At 39.6% G+C, this 14362-nt stretch overlaps 1 protein-coding gene across 2 annotated transcripts in view; it reads right to left on the bottom strand.

Annotated features, from left to right (window-relative positions):
• LOC124151794 overlaps window positions 1-14362 on the bottom strand; it is an 84730-nt gene that overhangs the window by 45148 nt on the left and 25220 nt on the right. For both annotated transcript variants that reach the window (XM_048401759.1, XM_048401760.1), the window contains exons 17-27: window positions 12764-12901; window positions 11405-11513; window positions 10645-10761; window positions 9086-9286; window positions 6814-6923; window positions 5970-6060; window positions 5609-5746; window positions 4087-4236; window positions 3214-3273; window positions 1219-1373; window positions 417-516 (exon numbers count right to left, since the gene is read on the bottom strand). In XM_048401759.1, coding sequence (XP_048257716.1) covers window positions 417-516; window positions 1219-1373; window positions 3214-3273; window positions 4087-4236; window positions 5609-5746; window positions 5970-6060; window positions 6814-6923; window positions 9086-9286; window positions 10645-10761; window positions 11405-11513; window positions 12764-12901 — 1369 coding nt within the window. The remainder of the gene's footprint in view (window positions 1-416; window positions 517-1218; window positions 1374-3213; window positions 3274-4086; window positions 4237-5608; window positions 5747-5969; window positions 6061-6813; window positions 6924-9085; window positions 9287-10644; window positions 10762-11404; window positions 11514-12763; window positions 12902-14362) is intronic.

The following is a 14362-nucleotide window of genomic DNA, read 5'->3' as shown; positions in this document are numbered from 1 at the left end:
AATACCTTGATGACACACATTGTACCACCTGATCCTCAGTAGTCAACTCTTACGACAATCGTGGGGTACTGGGATACTGGGGTACTTGGGTACTTGGGTAATGGGTACTGGGGTACTGGGTACTTGGGTACTTGGGTAATTGGTACTTGGGTGATTGGTACTTGGGTACTGGGGTACTTGGGTACTTGGGTTAGGGTACTGGGGTACTTGGGTACTTGGGTACTTGGAACTGGGGTACTGGGGTACTGGGGTACAGATTCTGCCATGGGACACCACTGTTAAAAAACAGAGGTTTATAAACCTCGTCTGAAGCATTGTTTGTGTATATGCAAAGTAATACTGAATACTTAATACTTAAGTTTTCAGAGAGAAAATATCACAATCCAGAAGGTTAAGATACAAAACGTCAGTCTCACCTGTAAGATTCCGTCCCGACTGCGGAATGAAAACCTTCCCACCTGCCCCTCATCCAGCTCATGGATAGCTAGGAAGATGACGTTGTTCTGGGGGGTGTATCTGGAGTGGAAACATACTGTGTAGGTGAACAAACATGCATGGACTCACAATACACAGCCTTAAAGTATATGTATTCATTGCAAGCAGGTTAAGGCAGACACTTTAACTCACCAATGTTAACAGTAAGTTTACAAACTAATTATATTTCTTGTTATCAAGACACTGAGATAAATATTGCACAAACAGCTTAAGAAATGGATAATCTAAGAGTTGACTTCAACATTTTTTGGCGTTTTATGGTATAAATGTAAACAAAAATGAACACTGTGTCAATCGGTGTAGCGGATTTAAGCAAAGTGTGCTCGCCAGATTTTATGTTTATACCGCCATAAATGCAAAATAAGATTGAAGTATTTTCATATAAAATAAATAAGTCAACAATAATAACTTCACAAACAGCTCTATTTAATCATTAACATAAGAAAAAGTGTAGACAACGATACAAAATCAGTAACATCGATCAGAGCACCAATGCAACAAAAACTGTGTTCACTATATGTTCAGCCCATTAGGAAACAGCAGTCTGTCACTCGGTGTGGCGTAATTGTGTTTAGGTTTATGGAAACATGAATGCCAAAAATATTGCTTAATTAGCCAATGAATTGCCATGGTTTCAATTGCAATTTATTTATGAACCAATAATTAAATACATTTTTTAACAAACAACGCTGCATATGGATGAAGGACTGTTGTTTTTGTCACCTTTCAAAGGAGGATTCGTCTCCCTGGACAGAGGTGATGAAGATAGGTGGAGGTTTCTTAGCGTTGTCTTTGAAGGAGGCGAACTCGAACTGAATCGGCCGCAGGTACATGTGACAGTCAGGGAAGTTCATCTCCGAAGCTTGTTGGCGGTAGATCTAGAACAATCACGCCAATTTTTTAAATAACTATATATGTAACTAGTAGGGCTGGGACGAGTGCAAATTTACTACCCGGTACCCGCCCCCCTATTACCCTACCCTACACGGGTACCCACTGTAGGTCTCAGGAGATGTCCCAAAATGTCCGATTGGGAACTTTTTTAGCATAGCCCTGGCAAAACGTATTGAGATACATATATTAAACAATCTTGTTAGCATACACCGAAGTTGACTTAAGTTGTATCTTTATTCAACCATATGAAAAATTAGAAGGAATGCATACATAGTCAGAAAGAAAAAATGACTTGTAGTGTAACCATAGAGTTCTAGATAATTTTAGTCATCAGACAATATATCACGTGATTAACCACGGGTCTGGGTAGTCCTGTGGGTACCTGGGCCCTACTCAGTAACAGGGGTCCGGAAAATTTAAAATCCCAATCGGACATTTGCATTTAGGCCACGCCCCCTTCAAATAGCGTATTTTAGTACGACTTTTCACACACATTCCAAGTTTACGTATTCATAATATTATGAATTATGAATTGTTTCAATTTAAATTGTTTAATTCACCGGACAATTAATAACAAATAATATCATTTTAGATTTACATGGAAAACATACGTTTGTTTCTGTTATAATAACGATCTGTTAACGTAGTGAACGGTCTAATTAATATTCATGAGTTATATTCATGAGTCTGCTCAAGTGTACGCGTTGTAACATTTGGATCGAGACTATTATCCCATATTTGGTTATCACGTGACCTCACGGGAAAAGGTTTTTTTTAAACTAAAGATTTTTTTAAAAACAAGACAGATAATTTAATCACAAATACTAAAATATCGTTGATAGCAATAGTTATTTGAATACTTTTTTCATCTGTACTTAATTATTGCCCATAAAAATATTGGATATCGATCGTCCGAGAGCGCAAAATGGCGGTCAATCAAGATTCAATATACGACTAGCTACTGAAAATAATAAAATCTGCAAATCCTCATTTTATGTCAACCAAGTGAAAGTCGTTAGCCACGACTTACAAAATGATCGTCCAGACTTTGAGGGTTTGGCAGATCTGCATCGGTCGACTGGCTGTCGTCACGCTTTCGCTTCTTGTCTGAGGTTACGTATCGTAGCATTGTGAGGATAGTGAGGTACATCGATGATGCAAGGTATTAATGTACAGTTGTAAACACCTTTCACTCAAATTAACAAGATGTTCTCAGTAATTAATCCTCGATTAATCAGTGTCAACTCAGTTTATTGCCTATTACAGTGATTGACCGATTGGACTATCATGTAGGTACGATGTATTTTCAGCAATCAAAACAAACAAAGCTTGTCAGTGTAGTTAATCTTCATTGTGTTGCAACTGCAGACAGAAACTGCTGAGTCCTAACTGTTGATCATGTCCGGTCAAAATTTAAGAATGTCCGGACAATACTTTTTGAAATGTCCGGTAAGCAATATTTTAAAACGGACATTTGAGATTCCCAATCGGACATGTCCGGCGCATATGACGGTTTCCGGACCCCTGCTCAGTAACCACCTGACCCGGGTAGCTGAGTTACCCGTCCCAGCCCTAGTAACTAGTTAGATGGGCAAGCAGTTGCTAAATAGTACCATATATCCCAGATCAAATATGACCAGCAAGCAAATCTTGTAATTGAGACAGAGGAATAGACCTGTGAGTGATTTTATCTTACTTTCAGAGATATTCCTACAATACCACTCTGGGTTTTACATGTTGTACACAAGTGGGGAACATGATGAATGACCACTGATGCTGTTTGGCTGCCATTTTGAACTGTAGTGAGCAAACAGAGTTATCTACCTTTGAAAGGATCTCTGTCTCCCATGCAGCATCCATCAATCTGGATCTCAGTGTGACCGTCTGGGATAAAGATAAATACAATGATAACAACAGCAACAACAACAACAACAACAACAATAATAAAGATGATGACAATGATGATGATGATGATGACGATGATGATGAGTGAGTGAGTATGGTTTTACGCCACTTTTAGCAATATTCCAGCAATATCACGGCGGGGATGATGATGATGATGATGATGATGATGATGATGATGATATGTGTGAAGATGATGTATGATGAAGATTAGAATATCCATAAACAAAGATGACTGTATCCTGGAAACTGAGTTGTATTTTCCAAGGCATAAATCTCTATTACTCTGAGGTGATACCTCTCTCCATCAACATCTCACAAACCCTCCACAGGATGTCTCGTCAGATGAACATAACCCTGAGCAAACTTTGCCCAGTAAAGATTAAATTGTGTGGTCTCTGGGCCAATCAGATATCAGCTTTCCCTAGTGGTTCTGCTTCACTATTTTGTTAATAAGTCAACATGCCCCTTTGTCAATAACAGTTTCTGTTTCCGAATTTCAAAAAAACAGTTGGAACACACACAAAAACACAACACATGTTTTAGCACAGGTGCTGATGTCATGGCGCAAAGAGAAATGAAGAACTGGATACAGAAATCAGATGTGCTGCTGTGAATGCTTCGTTCATTTATACCAAATATTAAGAAGCATCCATACTGATTGGCTACTTAGAAGGTTCACCTGACAGGACATTCTATGGAGGGTTTGTCAGATCTTTAAGTGACAGTTTGTCAGAGAGGTGCTGACTTAGAACAAAAGACCTGGTTTGACCTCTGACCGCCTGCCTGACTGACCTCCATGACCCTGGACAGCACGTTGACCATGCCGAGTTGTTTCTCCTTGGTTGACCTGCGGCTGCCCCCCTCCTGGTCCTGCTGGGTGACCAGGCTCTGGGCGATCTCACACAGGAACAGCGGGTCGTCACAGTACACGTCCGAGAACAGCTGCAACACCCACAACAGGAACTCCTTACACATGTATAAAGCATGAACATATTGTCAGAGGGAACTGAGTGGAAAGGCACAGGGAGTGAATTGGTATTGAGTTATGTAAGAGAATGTGGGACGAGAGTTCAAGGTGATGTGTTGATGTTTACTGATTTGGTTAAACACATGAGCACAGAGCTCAGAGTAAGCTGGATTTAATACAAATTTTAACAATATTTTAGTTACGTCAGCTAAATGTGGGGGAACTGGTTAAACCCACAAGTATGAGTTTGGTGCTGACAACCAAGGATCATCATCAAGGCAAATGTAGGATTCAAACCAAAAATCATAGGATCTTGGCACAACTAAGGGACATAACTCAGCACAGCAAATTGTGGTGCCTAAGCTACCTGGTCTACCTATACCCCACAGGAGCACTGATATATGTGGCGACATTTTCAAGTAAGATCAAAAAGGCAAGTGAGGGACTGGGCTAGGGCTGGGACGGGTAATTCGGGTACTCGGGGCGGGTGGGTCCTGAGTAGGACCTGGGTACCCACAGGACTACCAGGACCCGTAGTTAAACATGTGATATATTGTTTCATGACAATAACAATAAAATTCCAAGGTTACATTAGTTCAAATGTTTGTATTTTATTCTGACAATGCACACATTCCTTCTGACTTTCATATGTTTGAGAAAAATCAAAGCTTCAGTCAACTTCAGTGTATGCATGATCCGATCATTTTATACTACAGTATATCTAAATACTTTTTGCCAGGGCTCCAGTTGGACATTTTGTACCCAACTTGAGACCTACAGTGGGTACACAGATAGGGTCAGGTTATAGGGGTCAGGTACCAGGGTAGGCCATTTGAACTCGTCCAAGCCAAGACATCCTCTATTCTCCAGGGTATTACATCTGGGAAATACCCTGTGATAAACACCCTGGACCAGTCACTACCATAGTTCATGTCCTTGTGACATTACCACTTCATTCCGTCTTATCACTAACTTAGCACAGAATTCATCAGGCTCATGATTTTGAAATCAAAAAGCCTCATCTGAACTGTAAAGATCTACATTCAAAATCGTGGACATGTACAAGCGACACCACGAAGACTGTTACAATTGAAATTTCAGCTGTAAAAAAATGTTTCCTGAGTATTAAAACAGGGGAGGAAGTCCTTATATTAAAGGGCATTCAGTTGTATTTGAGACGGTACACAACAAAACGAATTGGGTGCTGGTGATATTGTTGTTTGTTGCAATCATGAAACAACAGTGTAATTTGACTGGATGGCTATTTTTAGAATGGGTCCAGGGTATATGTCATGATGAAATGGATGTATGATACACAAGAGTCATGAGTGGTGACTGGGTACTGACATCTTTCTGAAGCTGGGGGGAGTAAGAGGCCCCCATGTTCTCCATCCTGTCCCACTCTCGCTGCGCCACCTCCAGCAGCTTCTTCTCCATCATCAGCGTGTCGAACACGGTCTCCGGCTTGTGGATGTGGATCAGCTCCTGGGGAGGAAGTAGGAGACGTGAGGGAGAGACGAGGGTGTTATGACAGAACGCATAAACAGATTTCATCAACTGTTTAATTCTGCTAGATTGAACACACTAATGTTAAGTTACTCCATTTCAACCATTTGACGAAATCAATTTAAAAATTAAGCTACCTCAATTAAAATATAAGGGTATATCAATTTAACCACAAAGCTATGTCAGTTCCAGTAAGTCTCACCCAGAACGCATGTTCCAGGGCCTCTGGGATCCTGCTGGCTACGGCCAGCGTAGGGTGGAACTCCAGCATGAACACATTCTTCAGGGCAGGTCTGTACAAGGAACAAGTAGAATGGAGTCAACGGGTGTATCACATAACAAAGAAACCAGGGCTCGGATGAGTCCAGATGTACTACCCTGGTACCCGACCCCCTACTACCTGGCCCTACCTGGGTACCATCTGTAGGTCTCAAGAGATGGGTACAAAGTGCCCAACTAGGAATTATTTTACAGGAGCCCTGGCAAAATCTATTTAGATACACATTTAAATTGATCTTATCATGTATACACTGAGAATTGAGTGAAACTAATCTTTACTCAAACTTATAAAAGTCAGAAGGAATGCATGCATTGGACATTGAACAATATATCATGTGACTAACTACGGGTCCGGGTAGTCCTGTGGGTACCCGAGTCCTGCAAAGCACATATTTATCCGGGTAATCGAGTACTTTGTCCCAGCCCTAAATGAAACAGCACATTTTCTTTCTGCACCTTAATGACATAATTGCATCTTAATTGATTATTAGCCAACAAATTTGTAAAACAATCTTCCTTACTTGACACAATTTTTAATCACAGGTGGCTAAGAGGTGTCTAATGTGCCTAATTTGGCTGTGCAGAGTCGCATACGGTACCTTAGCCAGCCAGAAACCTATGATTGTGGGTTTGAAAATGCAAGATTTGCCTGTTAATATTTGTAGGTTTGTCATCACCATACCCGTACTTTGTTGGTTTCAAAGTGTTAAGGCCTACATCCCTGCTTTAATTAGACAGACAGATGCGCCTTCCAGCACTCAACTCACCTGCTGAGGTTGATGGAGACCGGCTGTTTGGGTACGATCCTGTACGGCAACCCGAACTCTGTGTCCCCATCTCGACACACCCTCTGCGTGTACTCCCTCTGCTCCTCAATCTGAGTAACGATGATATGATAATAATGTACAATTGTAAAGCACCGAATGGATAAAATATAAAATATAAAATAAACAAAAACAAACACACACGGATGCATGGTTACAGTACCACATAATATTAGCCTTACAATGGATCAGTGTGCTTTCAAAATTTCATTCTCAGCTCCCTCGGGAGTATAAAAGCAAAACTGTCCAATGAGACACTGGAAGGTTTACAGCCATATTACAATCTCACCCTACCAGGTACCCATTCACTGCTGAGTGAACAGTGAGTGAGTGAGTGAGTTGGGTTGAACGCCGCTTTTAACAGTATTCCAGTTATATCATGGCATGTCAGCTTAATGTGGGAGAAAAGCCCGAAGTGATGCAGGTCTCAGATGTTTACCACTTCGGTGAAACCCACGAGCACGGGTATGGTGCTGACAAACCTAGAAACATAATCGGGGAGAACCGGGATTCGAACCCACAACCATAGGTTTCTGGCGTGCCCAAGGGATGCAACTCTGCACTCCAAAGGAGACACCACATGTAACGTGTGCTTCAGTGGGTAGGACCGGATCCCTAGAAACTCTCTGGAGTCGAGTTTGCACACGGTCATCATCCACCTACTCTGTCACCTGATTTGTGATCTGTGTACTTAGTAAGTGAGTATGATTTTACGCTGCTTTTAGCAATTTTCAAATTTTCCGATTCGCTTTATAGACGGGCTATATAAATTTGCATAGATTTTGAAGGCTTGCACAGGGGGGTTGCCTTATATGTGGGGTCGCTTTATAGACGGCAATATACGGTAATGGCGGGTGACCCCAGAAATGGACTTCACACATTGTACCCATGTGGGAAATTGAACCCAGGTCTTTGGTGAGGCGAGCAAACGCTTTAACCACTAGGCTACCCCACCACCCCAATCGTGTACTGAACACAAGTTCATTTACACAAGACATAGCAATATTTCATACAGTTTCATACATATGTTTTAATACTTTTATGTCACCCAAACAGTATTATACAGAAATGCAATCAGAGTTGTTGTAACAATTTTGCAGAATTTCTGCGAATTAAAAAATATCAAAGACATTTCATAAACTTCAAAAACTTGGATCTTGGATTTGCTTCGCTTAATCCAAGTTTTGCAAAATGAGTAAGTGAGTGAGTGAGTGAGTGAGTGAGTGAGTCCAAGGGTCGCAACTTTTTGAAAAATGAAATAAATATATTGATAGCTTTTTCATTGCTTAAACTTTTTCTAACTGTACGATCAGGCATGACCTTGCAAGTTTCATTTTCAACTCTTGAAAAGGGGATAAGAATTGTGAAATGTCTTTTGTGTTATATTTGTCAAGAGCAGATTGGCATTTCAAGTTTGTTTTTTATTTGTTATATATAGTTACTTGAATATATTTCCATGTGCACATTGTTCACTAAACTGTTTTTGCAGTTGTTTTTGCATTGTATACATACTGTATGCACATTGTATGCAAGATAAAACAAAACTACTTTCCAGATTTCCTTTTTCCACTTTTAATTTTTCGCAGATGATGGATCAATAAATATTTAATAACAAGGCAAAAAGGTGAGCAGGGCTCATTAATACCCCGACTTTGACTTCAACATATTTCTAAGTTCAAAACCTAACAAAAGCAACATTTCCCCCCGAAAATCCTCTTATCGAAATCAAACTTTGAACTGGGCCTCTCTTATTGGTATAGAAAGTGTACCCCCAATTGGAAAAGAATCAATGAAGTAATTATCAAGTGATAGATCGGACAAAGTTCAAAACATGAAAATAAATCATATTTTTTCAGAAAATATGCAAATCAATTCAAAATTAGCACTGCACCTCTTTTATTAGTAATTATTAAGGAACCTGTTAGCTAAATTTGAAAAAAAATCCATGCAATAGTTTTCAAGGTATAGGTCGCACACAAGCATGTCCTCGGAAAGACAGACGGACGGACGGACAGACAGAATTCCTTGGTATAACAATATACCCTGCCCTTTTATCACAGGGCTTTAACAAATTAAATACCACACATCAGCTACTTTCCCAACCAATGTTTTAGTGACCATTTTGTTTAAATATCATGTTCATCTTCCAAATATAGGGTCCAAATCCAAGAAAACTGAATGGCTGGCTTCACCAACAGACAATACACATAGCTACCTGTTTGTCCAGAATGGTCTTGACAAGTGTGGCCTGTTGTCTCAGTAGAACACACTCTGCCCTGTAGGTTTTCACAAAGTAGGCTGAGCTGAAGTCGAACCTCGGCTGCTTGTGTATAATGTCGGTGATGACCTGGGCCAGTGACCTGCGCTCGTCACGGTCAAACACATGCTGGTAGGCTTCAAAGTAACAGTCGAGGAGCTGAATAGCGAGAAACATGCACTCATTTTAATCACACGGACACTGAGAATCTCACCTGAGTGTCTTCTGAAATCAAATAAACAGCCAAATTTTGATTGGTCAATCAGAGGTATCAAATCAAAATAAACCCCCTCTGATTGAAACGGCCAATTTAATGGCTGCATCATATTTTAGAAGTATTATTTTTAAAAAAGTACTTCTTTCAGTCATTGTCGGCATACAATTATAGGCTAAAAATGCAAAGTACATTTTTGAAAGGATGTGTGGCAACATATTTCATGCAGAAAATACAACATAAATCTACAAAGAGAATGTATTTCAAGTTTTGTGGAAAACAGAGAGCTTGCTATTTGGCAGTTTTCTATATACACAATGAGCGATATGATGTCATAATAGTGACCATGACATCACAGTTACCGATGACATCACAATGATCTGCAAGTGATGCAATTTCCCTTCAGCGATATCTCCTGAATCAGGAAGTTTCGGATGACAAATTGAGACTACGTTACACAGTGTTCATTTGTTTAAAGATATTAATTTGTTGATGTTGACCTGCATTCAAAGTGTCATAAAACACAGTTAAAACATAAAGAATTATGCCTACTGTAATGTTGTTGTTGGTTTGCTGTTTAATGCTGCACTCAGCAATATTCCAGCTACATGACAGGGTCTGTAAATAATCGAGCCTGGACCAGACAATCCAGTGATTGATATCATGAGCATCGATCCACGCAATTGGGATCGATGACATGCATCAACCAAGTCAGCGAGCCTGACCATCCGATCCCGTTAGTCGCCTATTACGACAAACATGGGTTGCTGAAGACCTATTCTACCCCGAATCTTCATGTGTCCTACTGTAATGAGTGAGTGAGGGAATTTTGCTTTAAGCTTTGAAAAGTATTTCAGTTATATCACTGCATGCCAATTTAATTTCCCATTATGCCTAAAGTGACACAGGCCACTTGAACACTCGTACACATTCAAGGGGCATAATTGGAGCTACTCTTGGATCCTGCTAAAGCAAAGAGCCACAACTCTACAAAGCACATTGCAGAGCCTCAGACCATTTGAACCTCCATTTGACCCACATTGATTTGAAAACAACTAATGCAAATGCTTTCAACTAAAATCAATAAAATCCACATTCTATTTTAATAACCATTTTTTAGGTTCTATCATAAAAAATAATAATAATCACTTAATTTTGAAAACCAGTCACTTCACTAGTCAATACCAAACATCCACATATATTTGTCAGAATTTTTTATAATATATGATCAGTGGTCAAAATAATTTTTTTTTAGAGAATCCAGGATGTCTTAAGTTGGAACGAGATTCTGCCCATGACTCACCTCTCTCTTACACTCGAGGAAGGAAGCCTCGTTGCTCCACAAGTCAAGCATCACCCCAAACCGGTCCAGTTCCTGATGGGCGTAGCTCTCTATGTCAAAGTCTCCAGCACTATTTTGCTGTAACACAGACACAGTTTACAGCAACACTGAATGCAGAACCCAGCTCTTACACTTCACTTGCATACAATAACACCCTTCTCTATAAGAAACATGATATTAGTAAATAACTACTGCTTTGGACCATCAGATTAATGTTGAGTTATGTGTAGGATTCAGCCATGATCATAAAGTCACATTTCAAGATACTGGAGATACAAGTTTACAAGGATTTACAGGGCTCCAGATAATTTATTAAGCCACTGAGTATAATAAACTCAAGTTACAATTCACATTGGGTTTTGGTATTTTTAGGGGATTCAATATATTTTACCACCTTTGATCTAGTCTAACGGGTACTTATAAACCAATGGGTAGAAATATTAAAAACTGATTAATAAATTTTTCACTGCAGTAGAGTTTATGAATAAGTGATGACTGCATTCAATAATAAATATAGATGTGTACAGATATTCAGGTATGCAAGCTGATAGGGCTACATTGGGTATTTACACAGTGTTGTTATATTATTGGTTTCAAATATTGGTATATTCCTCTGTATTTGTACACAAGCAACTGTAACTTATGGTGATTTATTGCATCTACATAAATACAAAGCTTATCTGGAGCTCTGGTTTTTAGTGAAGTTAGAAATCTTGCTAACCGATCGTCGTCGAGATGACTCGCTGAGTTTGATCCTAGTGGCAATGCGAAGATCTCGGTCCTTCTCTATGAAGTGTGTGGCTATCAGCATGAAGTCCTTCTCCCTGTTTCTGATCATCGTATAGAGAGGTTAGTGCAACAATATTAAACAGACATACAGGCATTTACCTCAACAGGATCAATTACAGAGGAATGACATCTGGGGCAATGACACCTTGAATGAATATCTGACAAACTTTCCATTGGAGTTTGCAGATCACAAATATTTCTTTGATAGTAATCCATTTTGTGTGTAAATACCATGGCTTCGCTCACTGCAACCAAGACATTTGAAAGCTTGATGTTGATTGGCTGATTAGAAAGGTCACCTGATAAAACCTCCTATGGACGTTTTGTCAGATTTTAACACAGTGAGGGAACATATTGGAGAAAAAGATCAGATTTTAATGAGATTGGTTGAATAAGGAAATTCGGGGACTTCGAAGTTTAACATTGCTGTATACATGGTATAAATGTATTGGGTCATTTAGGTGCAGACAGGGTATGGACAGTAACTGAAAAGAACCTGGGATTCAAACATGCAACTAGTGGATTCAGTAAGCTCCTCACAGTGATAACCTATTGTCAGAGCCCTCTGTACTATCGCTGCCACCGACCACAACTCTCTACTGAGCTTGGCAGACACTGTTCTCTGGTTTCTATTCTGTTTCCTTTAAATATAAGGTAACCAGTCTCATGAGAATGTAGGGGAAATGTTGGGTGCTTTACCATTTGGCTGCAATCTCAAACCAATCTCTTAAAATGAATAAACGTAGAGTCATTAATTATTTACTAAAATGAAATTTTAGGTTGGAGGGAACATTTTCAAGATTCTTTGCTATGTTGATCCAGACTAAAAGCAGTGATGGTACTGGTAGGGTAACTAAGGCACTGGGGAGGAACAAGCAGATTCTGTACGTGGCAAAAGCACATAACTCGGCAAAGCAGCTTCCTTGGACATATGAGCCTAGATTGAGGTGAGGTGAAATGGGGTCGGACATTAGTCAAGATTATTTCACTTGTTTTCACTAATTACGTGTGTGTGGCTGCTTGTACTAGTCCAGACTCATGCTGGTTTTACTGTGCTAGCCCACTGATTGACTATGGCGCAGTTTAACATGGATCACCCACTCAGACACAACATATGGTCTCTGAGCCGGGAGTCTTTGGCAGCCCCAGGCAGAGTAACAAGAAATATCTTTTAACATCTGTTGGTATGACGTGGGGATTGAAACGATCTTCAGCTCTCCGGACAGATGCACTCTTCATTACACCAAGGGTTGGTTCCTAGGTTAGAGAACAGGAACATAGTAAGACTCACTCAACATCTGAGACGGCCATGTCATACATGATGTAGTAACCTCTCTGGTCCACGACGTGGATGCGACCCTCCTCAATGGTGTAGAAGTCATCGTGGTTTTCTACCTCTGAGAATTCTATAAACTCTGATTCACTCATTCTGCAAATATATAATTGTCATTATAGATATAACTGGAAAAATTATTAACAATCATAATTTGTTTATCAAAATTGATAGGCATTATATATATTGTGTAATCTAAAAGTGAAAAATAAAATATGTGCTAGCTATCATGAAGCAATGTGCAATGATATATGGGATTAATCAAGAATTCACTTCCAGTATTGGTATCAGCTAAGATTAGAATAACATGAAAAATTGCAGAAGTTGTTGAAGGTCAATGAATGCCAGGAAGATCCTAAATGTGAACAGCACCATAACATATTCATTTTGCTCTTGGTACAACATATTTTACTCTGATCTGATGCTTCTCTACATGAAGATCGTGTGTCCAATCTAAATGAAGGGTGTGTGGGTTCTTCAGCCAATCAGATGTCAGCTTTCAAAGCAATCTGGTTTCATTTCTTAACTGCCGAGATATGGAAATTTTTCATTACGATCTCCCGATTATATTCATTTTCAACATACAGAAATCAGATATGCTTGTCTAAATGCTTCGCTCACTCATGCCAAGAATTTAAAAACCTCATTGGTGATTGGCTGAAAGGAAAGTTAACCTGAAACAACCTTCTGAAGTCTTCACACAGAATGGTACCGTATTGGAGTAAAAGGTGTTAAAACAATTGCTCTAGGCACTGCATACAATATATAGCATCTGTGTGCACACAAAACATGATGTCCTGGTTGTTTGTATGTAATAAATATTGCATATGTCAATGAAGGACAATGAGTCTATTGAGCATGACAACATATCATTTGTGGTTATGAGCATATATTTACAATAAAGGGGAATCAGAGTATTCCCCTTATTTACATACTTATCCTGACACAACAGTCTGCAATATTCCTTCTTGCTTTGATCATATGACAGTGTTGTGGACACTTGCAGCACAATGGATACATGTGCGAAATACGCCTTAATTGCGGAAAGTGCACATTAAATCCCCAGTCAGAAGAAGAGTGAGTGCGTATGGTTTTACGCCGCTTTTAGCAATATTCCAGCAATATCACGGCGGGGGACACCAGATATGGGCTTCACACAATGTACCCATGTCGGGTATCGAACCCGGGTATTCGGAGCGATGAGCAAACACTTTAACCACTAGGCTACCCGACCGCCTAATTAGAAGAAGAAGGATACCTGTCGACAATATTTGTTTGATGCTTCTAGCCTAATGTTACTTGACAGCTGTCACATTGAAATAAATATTCCCAAAGCTATATTTTAGAAAAAAATAAATCAGAAAGCACTTGTTTTGGTTTATAGAAATTATGCTTCCAAATTCTCCAGTATACAGCAGTCTACCCCTGAAGGACTCCAGTCCTGATTTTGCAGACACAAACTCTTCTGCTAAATGATCAGATAATCAAGAATATAAATTGAGTGAATGAGTTCAGTTTAACTCTGGTTTGAACAGTATTTCAGTTATATCAAGGCAT

This window comes from Haliotis rufescens, unplaced genomic scaffold (genome assembly GCF_023055435.1).
Source record: "Haliotis rufescens isolate VD_foot unplaced genomic scaffold, xgHalRufe1.0.p SCAF_23, whole genome shotgun sequence".
In the NCBI taxonomy this organism is placed as follows: Eukaryota; Metazoa; Mollusca; class Gastropoda; order Lepetellida; family Haliotidae; genus Haliotis; species Haliotis rufescens.
The sequence above is the reverse complement of the archived record's forward strand: the minus strand, read 5'-3'. Positions and strand labels throughout refer to the sequence as shown.